The following is a 25,283-nucleotide window of genomic DNA, read 5'->3' as shown; positions in this document are numbered from 1 at the left end:
TCACAGCAAAGCCACCATCCCTATCCTAGTACACCTTGGATTTGAGTTAAAATGCTTGTAGGGTGTTAATCTTACAGAGTTTTGTGCCAGTGCTCCCCAGCTGGGCCTCATGCATACCAGCACAGAATATAGATAAGGGTGGGAGAGGAAAGACAAGCCCAAAGCCTCTTTTATTTTCAAGTGACTTTTGATGAGATATGTCAGAAATAGCAGGATCTTTTCCAATGTCTGTCCTACTTTGCAACAATAGCTGCTTGTTGTGCACAGTGAGCCGAGGAGATGCCAGCAGGAATGGTTGTAATACCACTTTATAAGCAAATTAATTGCTTCTAATTAGACTCCTCCACTAAGCAGGAATAGCTCATCTTGCAATGAACTTTTACAACCTTTTCTCACACACACCTGAAAGCCACTTTGCCTGCTTTGCTGTGCATGGAAGGGGTGGGTGCTGCTTATTCTCCCTAACAGATGCACAGCCATACACAATTTCTCTGCTTCTAATAATTCCCAGTGCCTCTCAGTATTGCAGTTGGTTTGCAGTTCCAAGGTTTATTCCTCCCCCCATTGGTGGCTCCTGTAAGGTGCAAATACAAGGGATTCCTGGATGTCACTAGCTTTTATGACAGACACAGCGTTCAAGCACTGCAGCAGAAGCACAAACACCTTTATAAGTTTCATTTGTAATCTTCAGGGCTTTTTTTGGCAGTTTATACTTTCTTGCTGCAGGGAATAAAACATGTTTTCTATCTGTTGAAAAAAAAAAAGGGGAAGATTTTAGTACTAATTGGATGAAAGGAACGGTGTAAAATTTAATAGAGAAAATAAATCCAGAAGGGGGAAGAAATTAATGCACCAAAATCCTCTGGGTGTCCTAAAGAAAGCAAATGTTTACCTGCTCTGAGAATATGTACTTTGAAGGTGCCTTAGCCCAGCAACAAAATTGAGAGCAGTGCAACAGACCCTTCCATAAATATTTGCGCTTGGGCTCACTCGTTCTCTGGGGCTGTAACATCACGGCCGGGTTATATTTCCTCGGTTTATCGGTGCGTGTGCCCGGCCCCAGCCGCAGCCGGGATCCCCGGGCGCTGCGGGGTGCGGGCGGTTCGGCGCTGCCGACAGTAGATGTCAGCATTGCCTTGCGCCTCCCCGCTGCTCCGGCACAGCTACCGAGGTGTTCACGGAGACAAAATATTCAGCTAATAGGCAACAGCATTTGTTTCATTTGTTTCAGCTGTTCTGCATATTCCTAGGCGCCTTTTTTTTTTTTTTTTTTTAGGATGGATAAAAGTGACAATGGTCTTTTCCCATCAGTTAAATGCTCTGCAAGATATGCTTTGAAGTTTTCTCTTCAAGGATTTTTCACACCATATTGTCAGGATCCAGGACATCCCTCTGGCTGTCCTGAGCAGCCAGAACCCCTGCCAGGGGGCTCAGAGACCCTGGCACAGAGCCCAAAATGCCTGTGGTTTTCATTATGACCCGTGGAGCAAGTTACCAACCTTAGATGAAGACCTGCAAGCCACAAAATATTAAGTGGAATAATAATAAATTTATAACAAAGTGAAAAAGTAGATTTTGAGGGTTTTAGAATGGGGGTTCAGGGGGGCAAGATGGAGGGATCTGGGCATGTCCAGCCTTTCTTCTTCTTGGCCTCCATCTGCTGCTGTGATGGTGGCACTTACAGATTGGTTTAGAGTAGAAGCTCGCTGTCTGACATAGGTGATAGGCATTGGAAAGTAATTGTAAACATTGTATACATTGTAGTTTTTAGTATAAAGACATAACACAGCCTTGGGGGCAGGCAGAATGCCTCTGACTGTCGTGCTGAGTGGACCTCACCAGGGCAAGAGAAAGAATTTTATAGATAAGATACAATAAACAACTTTGAGACTGAGAAATGAAGAGCCCTGACTCCTTGTTCAAGCACCGGGCTGGGAAAAGAGACTTTCTAACATTTCTTGGGGTCACTCTGACAAGCTAAAGAGCTCAACACCACATGACTGTGAGAAGGAACATATAAGAAATTCTTAATTCTTTGTTTGACTGCTCAGGGGCTGTGAAGGGTGAGTTGCCTCTCTTCTCCTTGCTCCCCATCAGCCAGGGCCGTATCTCTTTAGCACTGCTCATCCCTTTTCCCAGCCTGGGATGCCTTTCCTAGAAACTCCCGCGCCTTTCAGGAGGATGCTGATGCTTATTCTTAAATCTCTGCAAACGAGTGGACAAAATCCCCTCCAGGCGCGCCCTCAGCCTGGTTCCCTGAGGTCACTCAGTGCAGGGACAGAGGCTCTCTCCTCCTGCCGGGCGCAGATAATTCTTTGCTTCGCATTAGGGTGGCAGCATTGGCCGCGCTATGGGGACTGGCGGCGGCCAGGAGCTGTGCATCCCATGGGAGCCGAGCTACACGGGCTGGGCAAGCAGGGGACTGCTCGGGGGCAGCCTGGGGACACCTGAAATCAGAACCACTCCCGGACAGCTCTGGGATAGGCGATGGCCTGAGGTGGCCCCAGGCAGCTCACACATATTCAGCTGGTACTCACTGTGCTGAACCTGAGCGTGGTGAGGACACACGTGAGCAGGCAGCCCTGTTGTCACCGCTGTCCCCTCCTGCTTCCAGTGGTTTGGAAAGGGGAGAGAAGAAATTTGGCGACAGAAAGTTCCTGCTGGAGTGTGGGGCAATGATGCTGATGAAAGGAGCTTCCTCCAGAGAGCATTTGAGTGAGAGCAAAAGAAAGCAGTCATCCACCTATGCTGTGTCCCCACAACCCCTCCTGTGCGTCCCCAGGCCTGGAGAGAGAATGGGAATGCTGGGCAGAAGAAGAGTGATGAAATGGAAGAGAATCAGAGGCAGGATTCAGTGGTGCATTTATTTACATTGGAGGTTTTATAGTGATGATGGAGTGCAAATGCTGGTAAAGATGAGAAAGGATCATTTATCTTGGAAGATTTTACCCATCCCAACTTCTACCACAGCCCCTCTCAGAGCAAATGTTTTCAGGAAGGCATCCCTCTGCTTGGGGGATTTCAGCATTTTGGGTATCTAAAAGTTTGATGGCTTTTTGAGAGACTGACAACACATCCAAAGTCTTCCAGTCTTGCTCCACCAGAGCTCTTGGGATTCTGGAGTGGCATTGAACTATTCTGCCAGAGCCACACTCTGCCACATCTGAAAGTTTCATTTAATTTGCACACCCTGGAGCAGCACCATTTATGAGCAGTGCTTCACTGGTGGGAAATATCATTTGAAGATTTTCATCATCACATTAAAATGTAGTTTTTAAAAAAAACCCTACAGTTTATGAAGTAGCTGACAATTTTTTGGGGACTGCAGACTCACAGAAGCCTTTGGATGTGAGAGCCTTCCTACAGTGCATGCAGGGTGAAATCCACAGATCAGAACTTTCCATTATAATTGCACACAATTGTTTGGACTGATCACAGCATCCTTCATTTCTGTGGTAATTGCACTGGCCTTGAGTGTCAGGTACTGACATCCCAGTATCTTCCTGGTACTCAGTAACTGCTTCTGATCAATGCTGATGTGAATGAATTAAAGTTAATAATATTTCCTCCTATTAGGGCAACAGTTGCTGGGCTCTAATTCAATCCTGCCAGACTGGGCAGGTGCTTTTACTTTGGATGTGAAAAGAGACATGATTTAAGGCCCTGGTGAGCAGGCTGAAATCTTTTTTCTTCTGGAAAGGAGGGAGAAGAGGGAGGGTAGGGCTTGTATGCTGGAGAAATACTTCACAAAAGTATTACATTTAAAAACAGATATGTTTTTTAATGGCTGTTTTATCATGTTTGTTAACATGATAAATTATAAAGAAGGGATTTTAAGATTAAAAGCTTTACTTGGTTTTGTGTTTCTGCACCAGAAGGAAGAAAAATGCTAATTTTAATTTATTTCTGTGTTATGTAATAGCTCATGTTAGGCTAGGTAGCTTTATAATGATAAATATATCTGTATAGGGCATGAAGTCAGCACCAAAGTGCTTCAAAACTCCTCTGTGTGTGTTTATACCACTCTAGAAGCCCGAGTTCACCGTTGCCTTGAACTTTGTCTCATTGCAAAGCAGATGCAAAATCTAATTTGTCTTTGCTCTAGATGGTTGAAGTTAAAGCAAAGGTACCAGTGAAAATGACAGTATCAGACAGCTGGCTGTGGCTCCTGTTCCTTGCTGGTACTTTCCTTCTGCTTAGGTCCCCTTGCAAACTGACAAAAGATATATCCTTGCAAATCATTTTGTAGCCTGCACATGTGTTTAATTAGTCTCCAGCCCACATGAGGAACTGCAAGGAGAAAGATAATTATGCAGGCTTCATGCTGTTTTGAGCTCTTGTGCTTTGCATTTTCTTTTCCAGCATTCAATTAAAAGTTAAGCACTTTTTGAGGCTATCCAAGTAGACAGCTATTGATTCTTCATTCTATAAAAAAGGCCCTTCTTATGGTTTGTCAATTTGTGAACCTGCTGGCTGAGAGAAACTGGGTAGCACAACACATCCTTGGAGAAACACCACAATGAATGCAAGGTGTGTGCTCACACTTATGGCCAAAATACCTGATAATTTAAAAGGGCTTTTTAGTTTAAAAGTTTTCACATATTAAAAATGAATAATTTTAATTGCTCACTAAGAGGACTTTCTGGGATTCCTGGAGAAGCTTTGAAATGACCTGACTTTTCTAAGAGGATCACTGTCTCTCCTTTGGCTGTGGACAACATGCATATGCTCTTGGTGCCAGGGTTTATCACTGCCACAGAGGACAAGTAGATGTGGCAACAGCTGAGAAGATGCAAAGGAAAGGAATTGTAACGTTTGATTTTTCAATATTAACAGGTTTCCTCAACAACACTTGGTCTGTGGAAATTTACTCTGCTTTGTCAGGAGGAAAAAGTTTTCATGGGGTCCTAACACAAAGACCATTGACACCCATAGGATCTTTTCCTTGATTTTAAACAGATCTGGAATCTTCCCTGTAAGAAAGGATCAGACAATGCACTGTTAGAGGAGTTGACATGGCTGGACTATAAATTCCCTGTGAAGTAGTAGGGATCTTTATGTAGTACTGGCTAAGGAGTAAAGAGGATGGATCAGACAAAGATTATAACTACCCCCATTAAGGGCTCTTATTATCCCTGATATAATTACAGAAAAGCAGGGAACTTTTATGGGCAAAGCTGGCAGTGCTCACACAGGCTTTCAGCACTGATAATAGCACGTGGCTTAACAGTGACCAGGTCAAATGGTCCCTTCTGTAAGGTTCAGATAGAGACCTCCTGTCCTACCAAACTTTCATACCTGACCCACTCCAATTTGCAGCAGAAGGGTATGAGTCTTAGAATTGAAACCAACTGAGCCTGGTCCAAGTTGTGCTTTGTCTTTGCTCCTGGACAACTCCAAGGCACAGAAGTCTCCATAACAGCTTCCCTGACCATAATAAAAAACGTAAAAAGTAGTGACTATGGTCAGGGAAGCAGGGAGGCTGCTATGGAGACTGCTGTGCCTTCAGGAGGCTCCTCTCAGCCTCCTGTGATGGGTATGAGCTGCTTATAACATCAGCATTTTAGAGCTGCAATAGCACAGCTCACTCAGTCCTAATTAGCTGTGACCAGTGAAAGCATCAAGCTGACACAGTGCTGTGAGAGAAGCATCACTGAATCCATGCCTGGGAGGAAGGCACTGTCCAAATACTGTAGCTGGAGTTGTGTCTCTCTTTAATTAGCAGATTTATGGTCTGGTGGGTGCATGATGAATTGAGACAGCATGGTTAACTGTGGTGAACAAAGCTGCATCCTAACAACCAGTGCCTCTATAAAATGATATTGGCAATGAAATGCCATCATGCTTAGTAACTCCAAGGTGGACTAAAACTGCAGAACTGAGATCTACATTTACATACATGTGCAAGAATAAGCACCCAGAAAATTCATCCATGCACCTGAAACCAGAGCTGGTTTCCAGCTCCCAGTGTCAGTGCACTCTGGATTTTCAGTGTGGCTTTTCATCTGTGTGTCTGGGTACAGTTATCAAATCCAGAAAAGGGGACCCATTTCATCAATGCTAAGAATCATTGCTACTTGTTAATATTAATTTACACTAATGGGAGTAATAATCAAAAGCTAATTAGGCATTGTGTTCTGTGTAATGATGGGATAGGCAAGGTGTTTAATGGTCACAAGACTTTTCATATACAGACTGAAGTCCTCACTTGGGCTTATTGGGAATAGCTCCACTTGGCTGGAGGGCACTCACCTTAATCTCACAGGTGAATGACAGTATGGACAGGGATGCAGCTGGACATGCCAGCAGATTTTGTCCAGTTCAGGTGCCATCCTGCTCTGAGCCCAATTTCCTTCAGGAAGTCTCATGGTGGACTCTGGAAATTGAAGCAAGTGAGATGTCAAGTCTGAAAATGTCCAGTTACACAGCTTAGAGTCAAACAGAAAACCAATCCTCTGTTATGCCTCTTGCCATAAAGGCAAAATCTACAGGTCTATTATGTCTGTGACATAATTTAGTGTGTAAAGTTTAGAGGTTATTCCTGCATTCCTCCTGTGATTAAAATTGTTGTTCTTCAAGCACAGTTTGGGAGAAATCATAATAATTTTGAATTGGAGTAGCTGGTATAGTTAGGAAAAAAAATGGACTAGTGGTTGCTCCTCCACATCTTCCTTCAGATATTGGGATTTGGGCTGGATGTCCCAACCACACAGATCTGGCCAGACATTCTCAGCATGAAAATACAGGCTGGGGGAATGGGTTATATTTTAACACTTTCATCAGAGTTGCTACTTAGCACAAATTATCCCATATAATCTAATTACCAAAATTCCTACTGTTTTTCTTGAACAAAGTAAGGTAACCCACGGGATAGCATACAGATGACAAAATAGGTTCTCTGCACCATCTTAAATAACTTTACAACTGAGATTCATGCACCAATGAGGAGAAAACAGATGTAGCTATGGATTTACAAAGTATGGCAAATATAACTTAGAAAAGAAAGCGTTGTCACTACATTGCAAGAATTCCTAATTGCTAGAGTTCCCTACCTCCTTGATGTTTCTCAGAGGCAGCTCCTCCAGCCACTGACTCATCCTCACAGCAGCCAGCTGGCTCCAGCTCTCCTCAACCAACCAATCCACTCTTTTATAACACTCTTCTTCTTATTGGCTACAGCTGTGGCCTGTTAAAATCAGGCCTGCTCCTAATCTCTAATAATTATCTCAGCTGCAACTCCTTAATGGGGTAAAATTATTTTCTATACTACCTTCACTTTCTTATATTGTATCCCCCTACAAAGAAGGCTCAAGGAAACATTGCTGATGCAACTTTATCTCTGTTAGCCTTAGATTTGCTGGGCAGTATCATAGTGTAGCTATTGCTATTTTTATATGCTTTGTGGAAACCCATGTTCCCTGAGGCTAGTGAGTAGAAAATAACAAGTAGCTTCCAAAAGACAGATCATTTTACGTGTGATGATGAGAGCCTGTGAACGATGAACTTTATGGGTTCAGATTATAACATTCAGTCCAGCTCCATTTTAAGTTGATAGGAAAACCTCACATGATTTCACTGAGGGTTGGGCCAACAGATTGCTGTTTGCTCTTAGCAGAAAGTAAAATCATGGGGGGACATCTGCGTGTGCACACACTGATTTTTAAATTGCTCCTTCTGCAGGCAACATGTCTCGCCAGGTTCAGTGGGTGCTTGTTAGAGACTTAGCCTGGGGTTGGGAAAATGGACCATGAAGGTGATTATTTCTTTCTGAATTATTCATTGGAGAATCTTCTGCTTGTAAATGAGATAAATGTATCTGACACATGACCTGACAACATGCCAGTCAGACTAATTGCTGGCTCACTGTGAAATCACCCGGCATGGGCTAAGGAGGGTGAAGACTTGGCAAGGTGGCAAAAGGAAGGCTGTCCAGGCTCACAAGTGCTCCAGCTGATGGCCACCAAGGGTTTGACATTGTGTGAAGTCTCCCAGGACAGCTGAAGACACACAGGTACTTTGCATTGTGCCATACAGGCATGCTCCCTCCTGAACAGGAGAGAGGGAGAAGGAATGGGGGTCTGGACACATAGGTACTCCTTCAAAAATTCTGTTCTGGCTCACTCAGAACCCCAGCTCCATGTGTAAAGATGCTTTTGTCCACAAGGTTGGTTTGGTTTTTTGTTATTGGGGGGTTTTTTGTTTGTTTGGTTTTTTTTTTTTTTTTTTTTTTTTTTTAAGCAAGAGATCTTGCCTTCTGCAAGGGTGGGAATTGCAACTGTAGCCACTTGTCATGTGTTCAGACATAACTGATTTGTAGTCCCTAGCTTGTAAAGGCTTAATGTTGGCTGTGCTTTAAAAAAACTTGGTGAAAAATGTGAGGTGAAAATTGCACATCTCTGATGGAAACGTCAAAAGGGATATGGATGGGTTACTCCACATACTTTGTTTTTCTTTTGAATGTTTTGTTTTAGACTTTCTCACTGCCAAAAGAATGGACTATAAGGAGCCACACTTTGATGTGGGGTTTGAACTGGGGAAGGGCAATACCTAGGGAACCACACCTTACCCAGCTGGCATTGAACAGAACCATTTCTAGAGTCATGAGCCCTACAAGGCCCAGCAAAGTGAGGTGAGGCTCTTGTGTGAAGCATTGATGGACATGCCAGCCTGTCAAGATACTCACATTATGTCCCAGTAAAGTTTGAATATGTGTTCAGAAGTTTAAAGGTGAATTTATGTGAGGAAATTCTGAATTTTCTCTTCTGAACTCAGCTGTATATTTTGAAAGGTCAGAAATGCCTTTACAGGGACGTGTTTGTTTTAAAGTGGGGTTAATTTAAAGAGATAAATTTTGCATTTCTTAAATAGCTATATCATCTTCCATCTTTATCTTCGTATCCAACTTCCAGTGGAGTAAGCTGCTGTTAAAAGTAAAGCTACATTTCTTTCTGTGCCTGAGCAGTGGAGAGGAACCAGCAGCCATCAGACTGCCTTGTAAATGCCTGTTTTGGGCAGCTCACAGCCTCTGGAGGGGAGGATAGAAATCAACACAGAGCAAGGAGATGCCTGCTCTGGTCAAAGCAGCCCTGGAAAGGGTTTATCTGAAAGGACATCCTGCTTGGGGGCTGGGATCCAGGAGAAGGACTGGACACCACTGGGGGCCCAGAGGCAGCAAGTCTCTCTTGGACACAGGCACTGCAATTGCCATTTCCACATTTCCAAAAAGGGAACAAGCTGGCAGAGCCAATTGTAAGGTTTGGAGCCAGTGAAAGCCTCTTGGGTTCCTGTGTCCCTGTAGGGCCTCTTTAGATTTTCACCTTATGTTAAACATTTGGCTCTAAGTTACTGGGAACATATCTGAAGTATAATTATGAGAAGAATTTATATTAAGGTAAACTTCCAATGTGTGAGCTAGTCCATTTCAAACCCCTTTGGGCATCTTCAAATGCAACACAGGGTGCCCAAGATTTAGGTCTAGTTTGAGAAGCTGAATTACCAACATTTGCTCATTCTGTTCTTTACAAAAATGAGCAAATGGCTTGACAGCAAAAGTTATGGCTGTGCTATAAGTAGTATGAAGGTAAAAGGAAAGAACTTAAACATAGCATTTCCAGGTTTCACTTTTGTGGCACTTCAATATTTAAACAAAATATTAAAAGCCCCACAAAGCAATGCTTTGACATTTAGGTACAGGGTGCCAATATTGTACTACTGCTTTCATCAGAGGCATGTGAAAATGAAAGCCTTGAAATGCTTCATTCACATCACAAATGACAATCAGTATTTGGACACAGAAGAGTTCTGGTTTTTCTAAAAAATCTATTCAAAATGGTGCATTTTAATAGAATTGTTGCCCAGAGTTCTATAGTTCTGTTAATACTAACAAAGCAAAGAGATGGACATAAAGCCAGTGCAGTCCTCATTGTGTATTAATCTAGAGAAACCAGTATGCACTGCCACCCTCAGCTCAGCTAAAACGGATTAGAGGTAGACACTTTGAAATTACTTATATTTTCATATTCTGTATGTGAAAAAAAAGACACTGCAACAAAACCAAAGAAAATGATTGAGGAATTTAAAATTCCATGCTTGGTCTCCATCAAGGCAAGAAGCTTTAAGCAGGTGAGGAAAGGCTTGGCTAAAAGCTCTGCTAGCAAATGTTGCTTTTGGCTACAAATCTCCTGCTACTCTTTGCCCATTTTGCATCAAATTCTGTGACCTCTTGAACCATTTTTTTGGATATAATTTTAATTTATAATTTTTTAGAATAAGAATAAACCATTTATTCTAGGTCTATCTCTGTAAACAGGTTGAAGAAATAGCACAGGATGGTGAAAGTTGCTAAAAAACAGAAATGTAAATGGTTGGTCAGAATAGGGAAAGCTAGAGCAAAAAAAAAAAAGGGAGGAGTGAGACAAAGCAAGGAAAGCACCAAAGAGCAGGCAAGTGTTTTGGGGCAACAAGAAGGAAGAAAGTGAAGGAGATTGCACTCTACCTTACTAATGATAAAAGACAGGATTGGGTGCAGGGAGAAAACGTTGTTGAAGCACCCAATCCTTTTTAATAATTTACGGTTTTGGTAGATGTATTCCTGAAATAAACAAGGGCCAGGAGACTTCTTCTCCTGTTTAATGCGTTTATTAAAAGCGATCAGCTCAGGATTGGGTAGCTCGGTGGGGCTGCAGTCTCCCGTCGTCTCTCCCAGGGTGACTCAGAGGAGGAGGATATGCACAGCTGTGTCCACCAGGGGCAGAGCTGGGGATCAGATCCTCTTGGGAGCCTTTAGGGCTTGATCCCATTAGATGGTACCCTTCCCATTCCGTCAGCTTGGTCTCACCGCCGGGGTCAACTCCCATGGTCAGGGCGAGAGGGTCCGAAGGTGTTCCGCGTCTCTGCAGGCTCAGCACTCGGCTCCTCACATCCAGACATCACTCCAGTCTCTCAACTCTTAGGTGGCTCGTTGTTTTTGGGGTTTCTCCGTGGGTTTGGAGTCGGGGGTTCCACAAAGCATTCTGGTCTTGGGAGTCACTTTGCATAACCCCCCCCCACCCTCTCAGGTGTCTTCACTATTCTGGGAAAGGTACAACTTAGCCTTGGGAAGGTCCCCACCCGTTACAGTCTAAGGAGAAGGGCCATTAACTCACCCCAGCCAGGGCTTTTACTAATACAAAAACAACCATTAACGACAACGACCCGTGATTACAATAACAAAGGCAGCAGCCCAGCAGTAGTGGTAACTTTTTCTCACAGAAAAAAAATATTAACTGAATTTTTGTTCATAACAATTCCTTTATGTCAATTTTAAATCTGATTTTGACAAAGAAAACTTTGCCATGTCTGGTTTTAATGCAAACATGTACATACATGACCTCCAAAAACAAAAACAACAACAACAAAAAAAAGAGCAGAAAACCACCTAAAATGATTCTGGCATGTACTAATTATTAGCATGAGACTTAAGACTTACAATGGGAAGATGCATCACCTGGGTAACAAGCAGTGAAGCCCTTGGAAGCATGGTAAAATCAGAAAAAGGAACAGTTTTTGTAAGCTTTTGTATTGCTTGTCCTTTATTTCATGTTTTCTGACGTGGTGGTGTCTCAATTCTTGCTAAGTACAGACTAGGAAAAAATATAGCACTTTGTTTTCTCTCATCTTTTGTGCTAAGGCTGGTGGTTTTTCTTTTACTACAGCCACATGGAGTTATTTTTTTCCTTAGCTTGTAGTAGGAGTGCATTAGCTGCTTTGTGGTCACAGCTGCCTTGAAGAGCACATTAACTAAACTTAATTTCAAAGGGGAGGAGAACATATTAAGTGAAAAGCCTCTAATTATCAGGAACCAATGATCATTAGTCCCTATAAGCTGCATAAACACTTGTGTTCACAAAACTGGAGTTTAGAGAGAACACGGCTCACTCCACCCACTTGTAAAATAAAAAGTTACTATGTGGCACCTCTCTTATCTCTTAGCACTATTTATTCTCCCTGTGATGCAGAAATGCTCCCAAATTTAGAACAGGCAGAGCGAACGTAATGCTCCTGCTAATTGTCAAGGGCACCACGAGCCAGAGGTGTGGAGGCTGCAGTTCTTGGCAAGAGCAGCACCAGTGTGGATGGAATGACTCTTCTGTTATACATTGCAGTGTACAGACTGGACTGAAATTTCAGGACTGTGTACATTACCTCTCCAGGTCTGCAGTGGGACACCTGCACTCCTCAGAGCCCTGCCCTGGGCTCATGTTGTACTGATGTCTTTGCTGTATTATTGACAAAATCCTTGGCTGTTGACTCCCACATTTTTCTCTAAGTGCAGTCAAAACTCCTCATACTTCTGTTTTCACTTATATGGTTGGGTTTGGAGCAGATTATTGTCTCTTTCTTTCCTGTGAAAGAGCTGTGTGACATTGAAGCCAGAAATCAGACTGGATTTTAGAAATTTACTAAACAAAGCAATGTTTTGTGCTTGGTGATTAAGTAGTGTAACTAGTATTCCACCTAATGCTTATTGTGCTTCAATGAAATGTTTAGGAGAACGATCATCAGCAGAACTGCTAATGTGTTGGAAAATAGACATTTTTGTTTTCATATGATCTCCACTCAAACCCTTTTTAAAAGAGATTTAGTGTATCCTACATCTAATCTATAGAAATACCCAGAAATTAAGCAGACCCTTATATATTTGATGTTCTTCTTACAGAGTAGAGATAAAATATATATTTAGTCACTTCAGCTTAACTCTGAATTCTGAACCTCTAGCATTTGTTATTTTTCCTCATTAAAAAATAAATAGTAAAATAGTAACCAAACAAAAAAAGGTTAACACTCCCCCACCTCCTTTTTTTTAAAAAAATCATCTGGATTCGGTTTTTAAGGTTTAAATTATTTGTGAATCATATGAGCACCAACACAGGAACAAGGAAAAAAGCAGGAGTGCCCCAGCAGGAGGTAGAGTAGAAAGCTCATTGATTTAAGCTGTTATGGGATCATATTTGTTAGAAATCCTACTCTGTTTTTTGGAAGCACCCTGTTCTGTTACATTTAAAGCTCAGCAAGGTTACTGTGGCTTTGCAAATGTGACCTTTATAAAAATGACCTGGCATTACAGGTAATATTACACTATAGTTACACTGCTTGTGGCAACTCTGACATTTTTAGATGAAATTTCTGTTAAAGTAGCAGTCTCTCTCTTTTTGAGACTGTGTTTGTACTAATCAATTCCTTCAATCTCCTTCCTTTATCAGAAGTACCTTTGGCATACAACATTACAGCAGGAAAAGAAAGTCCTGCTTTTCTAAAGTTGGGAAAGTGATCGTGCTTCCACAGCATGGCCAATGTGCCAAAGACAAGAACAAGACATTTCACTGGATACAATATTTGTGTCCTTTGGAAACCTGCGTGTCCCTTCCTTCCCTGTAGAAACTTTTATGGGAACTCTGTAAAATAAACACACAAAAACATAGGGATATATAATATCCCTAAAACGTAGGGATACATAATTTCCCACTGCCTCTTACCTACCTGCAATACTCTGTGCCTGTAATGCCTGCAGCTGACAAAACTTCCCTTGTAAACTTTCCTTCCATTTCAGAGCGTGTGTTACAAGTATCCTTGATGTGATTCTTGGGATAAGCCTTAGCCAAATTCTGCATGTTACTCTGTTGTTGTACAAGCAGCTGCCAGATGGCAATACAGAGAAAATACATTTAACGTCAGTCACCTCTCTGGAAGCCAGATGGCACAGCAGAAGCTGGAACAAGATGTTTGCCAACTCATTCTGGCTCCCAGCTGTGGTCCCCTGCTCCACCATGACCGTGTGGACAATGGCCCCTTGACTGTCACCGTGATGGTGCTGTTAGAGCCACTCTTTGTGCTGTTCAGAAAGCTGAATTGCTGACATTGCCTCGTCCTTCCTCCCCGAAGAACAATTAGAAATGGGTGTGTGGAAGTCAGTGGGGCAGATAATTCTTTGTTGGCTGCTTGTCTGCTGTGATGAAGTGCATATACTGAAACTTTTGGATGTGTTCCCGCAGAGGAGGGAAAGTCACTGAAAGTAGCTCACGTGCTTGCTCTGGTTTTTTAAACTGAATTTGTCAAAATTGTAGCTGGTTTGATTGTTGAATTCAGCAGGAGGGGATATTTGGCTCTGAATGCAAGGAGAGTCTCTCAGTCTTTCAGGTGGTGGTATAAAGGTAAAAGTAGCTGGCCCTTAGGGATTGGGAGCACAGGCAATGCTTCTGGAGCATTCCAGTTTGTCCAGTTGTCATAAATGATCTCCTTTAAATCCTCTGCCTTGTCTGGCTGATCGATCAGGCAGATCTGGTGGAGATACACACCTCACTCTGTGAGAAAAGCAAACAGCCTGCCTAATGAAATGCTCAGATGCTGCTCCCATGTCTTTCTCACGAGAAGTTATGGGATACAGTAACAGCACTGGTTGCTGCCATTTGGGAGATGATAATCATTTATAACCCAGACTGTTATGAGGCCATAAACCGGGGTGAATTGGGTGCTTGGAATTCAGCTTAGCAATAATCAAATACAAAGTATTTATGGCAGGTGGCTCTGAACGAGGTAAGAGAGAAACTAGTTGGCTTGTTATGCCTTTGGAAGGAAAATGTCAGTACGATGAGGCCATTTATACAGTCACAGTGGGGTGACATAAAGGGTTTGGAAGTTGCCAACCAAATACTGTTTCTAAACAAAGCTTTAAATCTTTGGGAAATAACAATCTTTGACCAACTGACTTTTATTTAAAAGTAATCAAATAAACTCTATGGGTCCTTTACAGTACTGGCAAACGTCCATGTATGATGGAATTGGTTATTTTTTTGCTTCAAGTTTTTTTCATAGCAAGTGCACTGACTATATCTGACTTCTGAAAATGGATAGGATGTCCTGAACTAGCTGGTGTCTGAAGGGAGAATACAACTTTAAAAAAGAACCATGTGGTTCTTAAAATCCTTCTGGATACTTGAAAATCACTTGGATTTGCTAAAAAATTTGCTCTTTGTTTTTAGTTATGACTTGTTTTTAGCAAATTCTCTGTATTACTGGGTAGTATAGAATCCCAAAATGGTTTAGGTTGGAAGAGACCTTAAAGCTCATCCAATACCACCCCTTCCATGGGCAGGGATGCCTTTCACTATCCCAGGTTGTTCCAAGTCCAGTCCAGCCTGGCCTTGGACACTTCCAGGGATCCAGGGGCAGCTACAGCTTCTCTGGGCACCCTGTGCCAGGGCCTCACTCCCTCACAGGGAAGAATTTATTCCTAATATGTAACCTAGATCTACTCTCTTGATATGGTTCTATCTTCCTTACCAAATCCATTACCCATTGACATTGATCTTTAACGATTCCTTAAATAAACCAAGAAGACTGAGAGCCTTTTGTCAGCCACTCTTAATTGTTTTCTAATCATAATCTTCCCTGAAGCACCTTTCTGAGCCCTTTTAAAGCTTTCATCACTCTTCTTCAGTTGTGGATACCACACATTTCCATGGTTTAGTGTGACAGTGATGTCCCCCAACCATGAAAGATCAAGAAAGATACGTCACCATTTGCCCTCTACCTTTTGAAACCAGCTGAGTTCAAGTTCTGACATGTATTAAACTCAACAACAGTGTTTGAGAGAGTTTGAGGGAATACAAGAGTTCTTGTCGTCTTTGCAGTGTTGTGACAATCTTGTGCCAAAACACAATTATTACAATTTGGAGACTCTGACAGTGCCAAAGTACTTGTGATTTCTCAAGAAAGTGTCTGCCATGGGAGAGGAATGGCATTGCTGTGTGACAATCACTGCATAGTGCCAAAACAATAGTTTCACAGGCAGCAGGTCCTCTTGCAGGACTGTATCTTTTCAGGCTAAAATTTAAACTAAATTATATAATTCAGTTTCCTCCACTTGCATCTGCTCTGATCTTCAGGCTGTTTGTCAATGTGTCAATGCTTACCTTTTTTGCTTTGTTTATGTTTTTGGGGTTTGGTGGGGTTTTTTGTTTTGTTTTGAGGTTTTTTGGTTTTTGTTTTGGTTTGTTTTTTTTGGTTTTTTGTTAACCCTGCAAGTAAAACTGGTGCCTCTCCTTTCAACCCAGCCATCAGCAATTTTTTTTCGATTTTTGCAATTATTTTTTTCCTCCTAGATAATTTGGGCACTTATTTCTGTTACTTTACATTAATTCAAGCATGATTCTGAGTTCTTGTTGCATGTAAAGCCCCTTAACTCAATGTGAATTTAGTACTGGTACCTCTAAGCTTATCTTAAAATCAGAAAAAGCGACAGAATTTTTTTTTCAACTTGATTTCAAACTCCTAGGAGCCATGACGTGTGTTCTCCACGAATAAATGTTGCTCTCCCAAACTTTTTCCTGGGAAAACTCCCACTTTTAATTGTGAATATAGAATCACAGGAGAGTTTGGGTCCTGAAGGCACCTAAGCAATTGGTCCCACAGGACTTAGCTCAGCTTGCAGCTATAAGAAGTTCCATCTGCAGAAGAAATTAGTTCTCTGTTAGGAGTTTGAAGCGGATTCCCCCCTCATTTTCTGCTGTTTTTCCTTCCACCTGAGGAAGGTCTGTGTGTGTCTGCCGGAGGGGCCGCCCTGAGGGGACGCCCTCATTGGGTCCTTAAGGCACTTAAGCAATCGGTCCCACGGGACTTAGCTTCCAGCTATAAAAATGTTCATCTGCAGAACAAATTAATCCTCTTTTAAGAGTTTGAAGCAGTTTTCCCCCTCATTTTCTGCTGTTTTTCCTTCCACTGGAGGAAGGTCGGTGTGTGTCTGCCGGAGGGGCCGCCCTGAGGGGACGCCCTGAGGGGAAGCCTCGGGAGACTCCTCGCCCTCACCCCCCGCTCCTCACAGCGCCGCTCCCACACGGGCGAGGAGCTTCGCCTGGAGTTACAAAGCGCTGAATTACATTAAAGTGAATTGAATTAAACGGAATTAATTTAAATTCAATTAAACCCGGGTCTCTTCCCGCCGCGGCGCGGGCGCCTCTCCTCGCGAGAGGTCGCCCCCGGCAACGCCGCAGCCATGGCGGAGGAGGCGAAGGTCTCCGAGGCGGCCTACAGCTTGCAGAGTATCCTTCTTCCTCCCCAGCCTTTCCCCCTCCATCCTCATCCTCCTGCTCCCCTGCGGGTGCCGGTTCCCCGCCTCAGGGCTCCGTCTCTTCAGCGCTCCTCCCGCCTCAGCCGGGCAGGCCCCTGCACCTGCTGGGGGCGGGGGGATTCATTGGTGGGGCGAGGGCAGTGTTTGAGAGTATGGGGGGAAAGTTAAAAATCTTCCCAGCTCGTTGGTTATTTTTGTGGGTTGTTGTTCCTGGAGGCTGAGAAGCGGCTGAAGGCTGTCCAGAGAAGGGTGGCGGAGCTGGGGAAGGGGCTGGAGCGCCGGGAGCGGCTGAGGGAACTGGAAAAGGGCTCAGGGGGGCCCTGACAGGAGGGGACAGCCGGGGGATCGGGCTGTGCTCCAGGGAACGGGGATGGGACAAGGGGAAAAACGGCCTCAATCCGTGCCAGGGGATGTTTAGGTACCAGGAAAAATTTCTTCCTTTAACGAGCTGCCGAGGGAAGCAGTGGCCACAGCATCCCTGGAAGGGTTAAACAGCCCTGTGTGGATGTGGCACTTGGGGACATGGTTTAGCGGTGAACGCGGTGCTGTGCTAACAGTTTGGTCTCAGAGGTCTTTTTCAACTTAAGCAATTCTATGAATCTGTGGGGTTTTGGCCCTGCAGAGGCAGTGAGGGCTTGCTCTCACTCTAAGGTGGTGTTTGCTCTCCTGGCTGAAGGTTGGGGTTCCTGAATGCCCCTTGGAAAAGTGGGGGAATTGAATCCTCCAGTGCTTGAGCAGGAGTTACAATCCCAGTGTTAGGAATATTAATCTACAAACACCAGAGGTTTATGTCTAAAAAGGAGACAGAGGAGTCCTCTCTGGCTTTTTTTTTAATAAAGGGAGAGGCCATGGGGCATTCCCCTAGGATCTCTCAAATTTTTGGAGGATGCAGCCTCCTATTTATCTTAATTTCTTAGATGTGTTTCCCTTCTCTCTTTCTCCATTGGCTGAGGTACTTGGGAGGTACAGACTCCCTGATATACCTGATATCGAAGATTTCTCAAAGATTTCTCTCTAATGTATAAACCTCCCTTCTAATTTTTAATTCTTACAGAATTTAGGGTTTTTTTCCCCATAGTTTCTTTCATCTTTCAATACCTAATTTCATTTATCAGCAAACCTAAAGTTTATTTATAAGAGCAAATCTCTTTTTTCCATTTATCAGTCAGTGGAATCCTTCTCATTGTTTCTTTTATCTCCCAGTGCTGGTTTTATCTACCAGCAGAACCCACAGCTTGTTTGTAAAGACAAATCCACTATTCCTCTCACTGGCATGAAAAGCTCTTGTCACCTCTCCTGTGTTAGCTAGTGAGCACTAAATGCAAAATCCCTATGGAGGGAGCACAAAATTTGTTATTAAGACTCCCAGTCCCAATGTGCTGCTGGAAAAGTTGCTCCTTTAATTTCCCACTGCAGAAGAACTGCTGGGATATTCATGATTTGTGGTTCGTACTGAGTATGAGTACTGAGGTTGTGATACATAACCTAGGCATAACTTTGCCATGGCTTTTAGAGCAAAAAAACCCCACCCAATTCTTTCCACATTTTAGCAAATTATTTTGGAAGCTTATGGCTTTTAAATGTGTAATTTTTTGGTCACATCACCCAAATTCTGCTATTGTCACTAGGCCAGATGAGGTGCACCTGCTCTCTTGCAGCTGTGAGCTGCAAATCAAGAAGGTCTAATGCTTTTACAGGCTAAATAATCATACTTTACCCCCCACCATACCTTAGTTTTTCCTGCCTTGCTAGAATTAAGTTGTAAGCCAATATAAAGCCGATTCTAAAAAGTGGAAGAGTGTCCTTTTGCAGCTTGTGCCTCAATTTCTACTTTAGTGAATCTGCACAGCTGTTTCACCATTGTGTGCTTAAAAAGCACTGCCTCAGCAGATTTAACAGTGTGGAGAAATTTTTAAAATTAATTTCTTTTTTAAAAATTAATTTCTCTGTTTTATAGTGCACCTAGCTGTGATTTTTGGAAGGGAAAAAAAAAAAAGGAGGAAAACACCAGGATTTTCAAGTAATATTTTAGTCTGGACAAATTGTTTGCAATGATACATTTGTTTTGACGATAGTGGATCACAAGGACAGTCAGGTCAATAGAAAACTGAGGAAAAAAGATCCCCAGTTTTTGAAAGTTTATTACTTATCAGGGGGTTATGGTGTTCAGCTGTTAGCCTTCCAGATGGATACAATTTATCAGAGTTTTCCTGGTGCTGTGATGCTACAGTCTTGAATGCAGATGATACTTTCACCTATGTCTTGTGCTTTTACATATATACTGTGAAAATCGGCAAAAAGCCTGTTTTTAGGAGGAATAATTCAGATTTGGGCACCACAGTGCAAAGCTGGAAAATCATGTTGTTTTTTTTTTTTTTCTTGTTTTCTGTGTTTGAAGTATTGAATTGCCAGCTTTTCTTTTCTTTGGAAGTTAATTCCTGGTTTATTTACATGGGTCACTTGTAGGCTAACTCATTTTCTAGGGAAGCTGTCAACAGCATCTGCTAAAAACATTTCATTGTTCTTTCATGGGCTGTGAGGCTAGTGGATGAAAAGATGTTTATTTGGCTTTTATTTTAGACTATTTGTAGTTATGTTTAATCAAAAGTTTGACTCTAAAGCCCTTCAAGGAACTGTAGATAATTTCCAAATGAATTTTTGAGTTTTGAAAGTTCCTCATCTTTTCATTGTAACAATCTTGTGATTATTAAGGCATTTGCATCAGCTCTTTTAAGTGGCCCTGTGGTGTTCAGGGTTTGACCTCAGGTGTTGCTGTTTGAACTCACACATCTAAATTTGCTAAAAAATGGTATTTTCTGAGAGCATGAAGCTATTTCTGCTTAGAAGGCTGTGGAAATTGTGGTGCAAAAAGACCCCTCTCAAAAGTGATGATGGGCTGAGAGCACAATTGAGCTGCTGTTTTATTTTGGAATAGTGCTTGGCTTCTGAGATGTGATGAGTCAATGTTTAATGGTGTTCAAACCTGCTGTGAAAACTCAAACCTAAATTCTGTCTCTGTGCACAGAACTGGGCTTGCTCACCTTGAGGCTGGAGGAAACCTTGGAAGTTGAAAGTCTTGTGTTGAGAAGAAAAGGGTGGGGGTGGTGATAGCAGATTTATAGATGGTTATTTTATGATTTTATTTTAAAATTTAAATTGGAACTCCTCACATGCACCAGCTGTTCTAGACTTAACTACACCTGCAGAGATTACCATAACAGATGACTCCAAAGATGATTATCAGTATGAAGAGGTAACTTACTAAACTGATAATATTCTGATATATTTTGGTAGAGTGTTCATATTTCATTCTTTTTACTTCATCAGTCATATAGACATCCTGGGAGAAATTACACAAATCTCCTTTTATAAAGTGATGAAAGAGTGCATATCTGTTTTTCAAGAGAAGATTCAGTGTTAGTTGAATTGTTGTGTATTACCTTTATTTGAACAATAAATACTTTTTTAAAGATATAAGAATTTCTATTCAGATCAAACATGTCTTTAGATAATTTAGCTTATTTGTAAAAATATTTCAGTAATAGGATTTCTATTTACATATAGAAAAATGGTGTTTTAATGAGGAGGAGATTATTTTCAGCAGTTGTAATGGGAGTGGGAGCAGTTTTAGTGTGAAAAAAGCTGTGTGAAATGTGTTGATACCAAACTCTACATCATTTCATTTAGGTCTCAGCAGATGATGACTTCAGTCTTCCTGAAGATGATGAGGATCTGTCCAAAGCTTTGCAGACTATTGAAGAGCAGGCTGAAGATGCCAAACTTATGGTAAGAGCTTCCTAAAAAATCTAAGAGTCTCTAATTCAGTTAACATTAGTGGCTTGAAATTTACACACAGACAGTTCATAGTAATCATGAAATTTACACACAGATGTTTATAGTAATCATGAAATTTACACACAGACAGTTCATAGTAATCATGAAATTTACACACAGACAGTTCATAGTAATCCTGAAATTTACACACATATGTTTATAGTAATCATGAAATTTACACACAGATGTTTGTAGTAATCATGAAATTTACACACAGGTAGTTCATAGTAATCATGAAATTTACACACAGACAGTTCATAGTAATCATGAAATTTACACACAGATGTTTGTAGTAATCATGAAATTTACACAGAGACAGTTCATAGTAATCATGAAATTTACACACAGTTCATAGTAATCCTGAAATTTACACACAGATGTTTATAGTAATCATGAGATTTACACACAGGCAGTTCATAGTAATCATGAAATTTACACACAGATGTTTGTAGTAATCATGAAATTTACACACAGATGTTTGTAGTAATCATGAAATTTACACACAGATATTTGTAGTAATCATGAAATTTACACACAGACAGTTCATAGTAATCATGAAATTTACACACAGATGTTTGTAGTAATCATGAAATTTACACACAGATGTTTGTAGTAATCATGAAATTTACACACAGGCAGTTCATAGTAATCATGAAATTTACACACAGATGTTTGTAGTAATCATGAAATTTACACACAGATGTTTGTAGTAATCATGAAATTTACACACAGATGTTTATAGTAATCATGAGATTTACACACAGACAGTTCATAGTAATCATGAAATTTACACACAGATGTTTGTAGTAATCATGAAATTTACACACAGTGCATAGTAATCATGAAATGTTTGTGTGGGAAAGATTGTCTCTTAGTTTCTTACAAGCTTACAGGAGTAAACATATGCCATAGTGGAAAAGACAACTTACATTTCCTGGGTTTCAGGAATCTTTAACTTGTGTTCATTTTCTGTTCTGTAAACAACCTGATATTTCAAGTACACGTAGCCAAATCTTTAGCTATTTAAAATATATTAATATTATTGTACTACATCAGTATTTTAAAGTTTGTTCTTTTTCTGAGCAGATTAAATGAGAATGTGATCCCTGGCACAGGAAAGAAACAAAAGGTTGTACTTGAACTGTTTGCTAGAAGAGATTATTCATATATTGAAAATAAAGAATGGGCTGTTATATTATGTTGAATCCAAATATTAATGAAATTATCAATCATTCCACACCATTAGTTTTGACATTCCTTACATTTACAGTTTGATTTCAAAGCAGTTATGTAATAGTTCAGAGTTACACAATGGGATTGTTGTATTGCATTTTTCAAAATAAGATCTACCTGAATTTACTTGTTTTTAACAATCTAATGGAAAAGTGGTTTTCCCTGCTGTGTTTCCAATATCACCCCTATTTTGTAGCCTCACAAAGTCATAGTCTTTGTTTTGCAAAAGTAAATAATTAATAGTGAAAAGATGAAATTAAGTGAATGATACCTAAACTCAAAATGGAGGTAAAATGTGTGTTTTCTTTAGCACTTGTGCTAATCAACAGATCAGTTCTGTACTTTAGCTCAAACTCTGAGTGGAAACTGAAAATAACAGAGTTTTATGAGTATTAAAACTGAATATGCCTGAATATAGAAATTAAGGGAAAGATTGCAGAAGTGTTTGAGATGGCAATTGCTTAATGCTAAGGAAGTATTGGAAATTCTTCTTGTCCCTTAGAGACAGCTGAGGTTATGATTGTTTTACTGTGTGAGTTATGTTAAAATAGGAAGTGAAAAAAGAGAGAACACTTTTAACCTATTGATCTTTTCACACTGCTGTATTTAAATAATCTTTTACCTCTTCATTGATTTGTTGAACTTAGAGTGGTAAGAACAGTATGCTGTCTATCCCAGTTAATCAAACTGAAGAAACTTTTACTTTTCCTTAAAACCAGCAGATAATTTGTGCTTAAACTTAAATTCGCTTTGATTTTAAGCTTATGCTAAGAGTTGTCTGCCTTCTTCCTGCTTGATTTTTTGTTTGTAGGCTTCATTTTTTTCATAATTTTGAAACTGAAGTAATGTTTTCAGCCTTTGGACAGAAAGACATGAGTAGAGAAATGTTCTAATACACTGGCTAGTTCCCTGACAGCTTTCATAATGATTTACTGTACATTTTGTGAGGCTCACTGACTTGATGGTTTGATATTAATTCCCTGGAAAAGCCAAGTGCTTCTGGTGACCCAAGTTAGAAGCACTGTTTGCTGTGGATTAATATTGACTCAACATCCCAACTCTGAGCTAGGAAGCAAAGTAGAAGGCTGTCTTCTTTACATGATAAATAATTGGCCTATTTTTAATAATTTGTAATTTTTGCTAAAATAAATTTTGTAATAACCATAACCTGGATGTTTGCTTTAAGTGCTTGTGTGTATTTACTGCTTAACTTGTTTTTTACTTGTGTATGTAATCCCATATTAGAGTTCAGTGCTAGGTGCACAGATCAGTGATCATCCAAAAATATTAAAAATTGGATATTTTCCAATTGCAGGCACTAAAACTATCCAGAGTTTCTAAGCTGAGTAACATCATTTGTCCTTAAGCACTTCTTTTTTTTGTATTTTCTTTTTTTTTTTTTTGAGACATTTTAAAGTAATATAAATTATTTTTCAACACATGCAAAAAATATTCTGCATATAAAAGAAAATATCCAGCTGATAGGACTGTAGGAAAAGGAGGCCAAACTTCTGGAAAGCCACACAGAAATGAAAGCTGGCTGAAAAACTTTCTTCAGTAGTAACAGCTTTTAGACTTTCCTTCCAAGTTTTTTGTCCTAATGCCTACAATGATAATGTGAAGTAGCATTGACATTCATTAATGTTGCAATTTATATATGCTTGACTTTCAGTTTGTTTGAACATGTTAAAATCCTTGAATTCCCTTTTCATATTCTTCTTAAATTTAGTGCATTTTTGAGAACATCTTACCTTGTTTTCCAGAGAATTTATAAATTTATTTGGTGGTTGTATTTCTTCAATGGATGGAAATTCTTAGAAGTGCTATGGAAGTTCCTAAAGTTAAGCTCTTAGAAATTAATTTATTTCATTGGTCATAGTAAATACCTTTACACCCACAATTTTAAAAATATTTTAATTAACACAAAGAAATACTTAACAACTCAAATATGTAATTTATTTTGACTCCATGGTCAGGCTCTTTTAATAAGATGGTTTTGTTCATACAACTGCTATAGGATGTCTGTCTGCATGATGTTAATTGATTGTATTTTCCTCATTTCCAAACAAGCAAATATATACAGTAAAATTCTCATTATGCTCTTCTGTTGGTAGTCAGCCAACAGATTACAATGAAACTGAAGGAAGTGTTTGGCTTGATATCACTCCCAAAGTCTGGCAAAGTGCTGGAAATTCAGTTCTGGTTTCCTGAGGTCCTGTTGTGATTCTGTGCCTGTTAGACTGGATTAATTTCCCCCTGTATTGTTCCCTGCTTGAGCTTTGCATCCATGGTGCTCAGTGCTGGGATCTCACTAATAAATTCTCTTCTGCATGGATGAAATGAATTCCTATCAAATTTCCATTTATTAAGAGAATCAAGCTGTGTCACTTCTTCCAAAGCCTGCCTTTATAGATGTGTTTGGAAAACTGCAAGCAACAATATTGCACATTTGCCTCACTTGGAGTGAAGAAAGAAGCAAGCCAAGGGATGCAGCTGCATGTCTGCCCATGTACTCTTTGCTTCTTGTATTGCCACAATTAAAAACTAGACCTGCCTGATGTACTGGAGCTCTAGTAATGAAAATATACTAAATATTACATTGCACTTGGCATATTGTACTAGTCATGAGGCCTCCATCAGAGATGTACAGTCTTTTTGGCTTATGTTAGGTAGGTAGGTTGGATTGAAGACAACATTTTCTCTGTTATACAAAATAGCCAAGAGATTTTTCCGGTGTTTTTATTTTATCAAGAGAAATGCCTTTATCTCCAGGTAATTTATGCACTCGTGGTGAGAGAGATGCCACTAAGGGCATGAATAAGCCATAAATGAATGGAGTTATCAGAAATGCCTGGCCTTACAGATTCTTTTATAAATGGTGGAGGAAATGATTTGCAGTCATGGCCTTTAGCATCTCTTGATAAATCTCTCAGTGGGGTTTTCTCAGTTTTGTGATATTTTTTATAATCTCTCACCAGGAAGCATGTGCAGTGCAGTAGCTTGTCATACATTGTGGAGCAGCTCCATTTTGGCACTGTGCCCACGTGGAGTTCCCAAAAGCCAAGACCCTCATATTTAGGAATGTCAAGTCACTGCAATCCATTTGATATCT

At 40.7% G+C, this 25,283-nt stretch overlaps 1 protein-coding gene and 1 long non-coding RNA gene across 3 annotated transcripts in view; one reads left to right on the top strand and one right to left on the bottom strand.

Annotated features, from left to right (window-relative positions):
• Positions 1-685: 685 nt before the first annotated feature.
• LOC132075796 (uncharacterized) lies at positions 686-7,103 on the bottom strand. Its single transcript, XR_009418826.1, has 3 exons — positions 7,053-7,103; positions 6,253-6,376; positions 686-747 (listed from the first exon to the last, which is right to left on the bottom strand). It is a non-coding gene; the product is annotated as an uncharacterized LOC132075796 (long non-coding RNA).
• A 9,741-nt stretch (positions 7,104-16,844) lies between these two features.
• The window catches only part of SPAG16 (sperm associated antigen 16), a 375,678-nt gene continuing 367,239 nt past the window's right edge, over positions 16,845-25,283 (top strand). For both annotated transcript variants that reach the window (XM_059476201.1, XM_059476200.1), the window contains exons 1-3: positions 16,845-17,075; positions 20,311-20,357; positions 20,792-20,890. In XM_059476201.1, coding sequence (XP_059332184.1) covers positions 17,030-17,075; positions 20,311-20,357; positions 20,792-20,890 — 192 coding nt within the window. In that variant the 5' untranslated portion in view covers positions 16,845-17,029. The remainder of the gene's footprint in view (positions 17,076-20,310; positions 20,358-20,791; positions 20,891-25,283) is intronic.

Source organism: Ammospiza nelsoni, chromosome 7 (assembly GCF_027579445.1).
Source record: "Ammospiza nelsoni isolate bAmmNel1 chromosome 7, bAmmNel1.pri, whole genome shotgun sequence".
Lineage (NCBI taxonomy): Eukaryota > Metazoa > Chordata > Aves > Passeriformes > Passerellidae > Ammospiza > Ammospiza nelsoni.
This window is presented reverse-complemented; position numbering and strand designations above follow the sequence as displayed.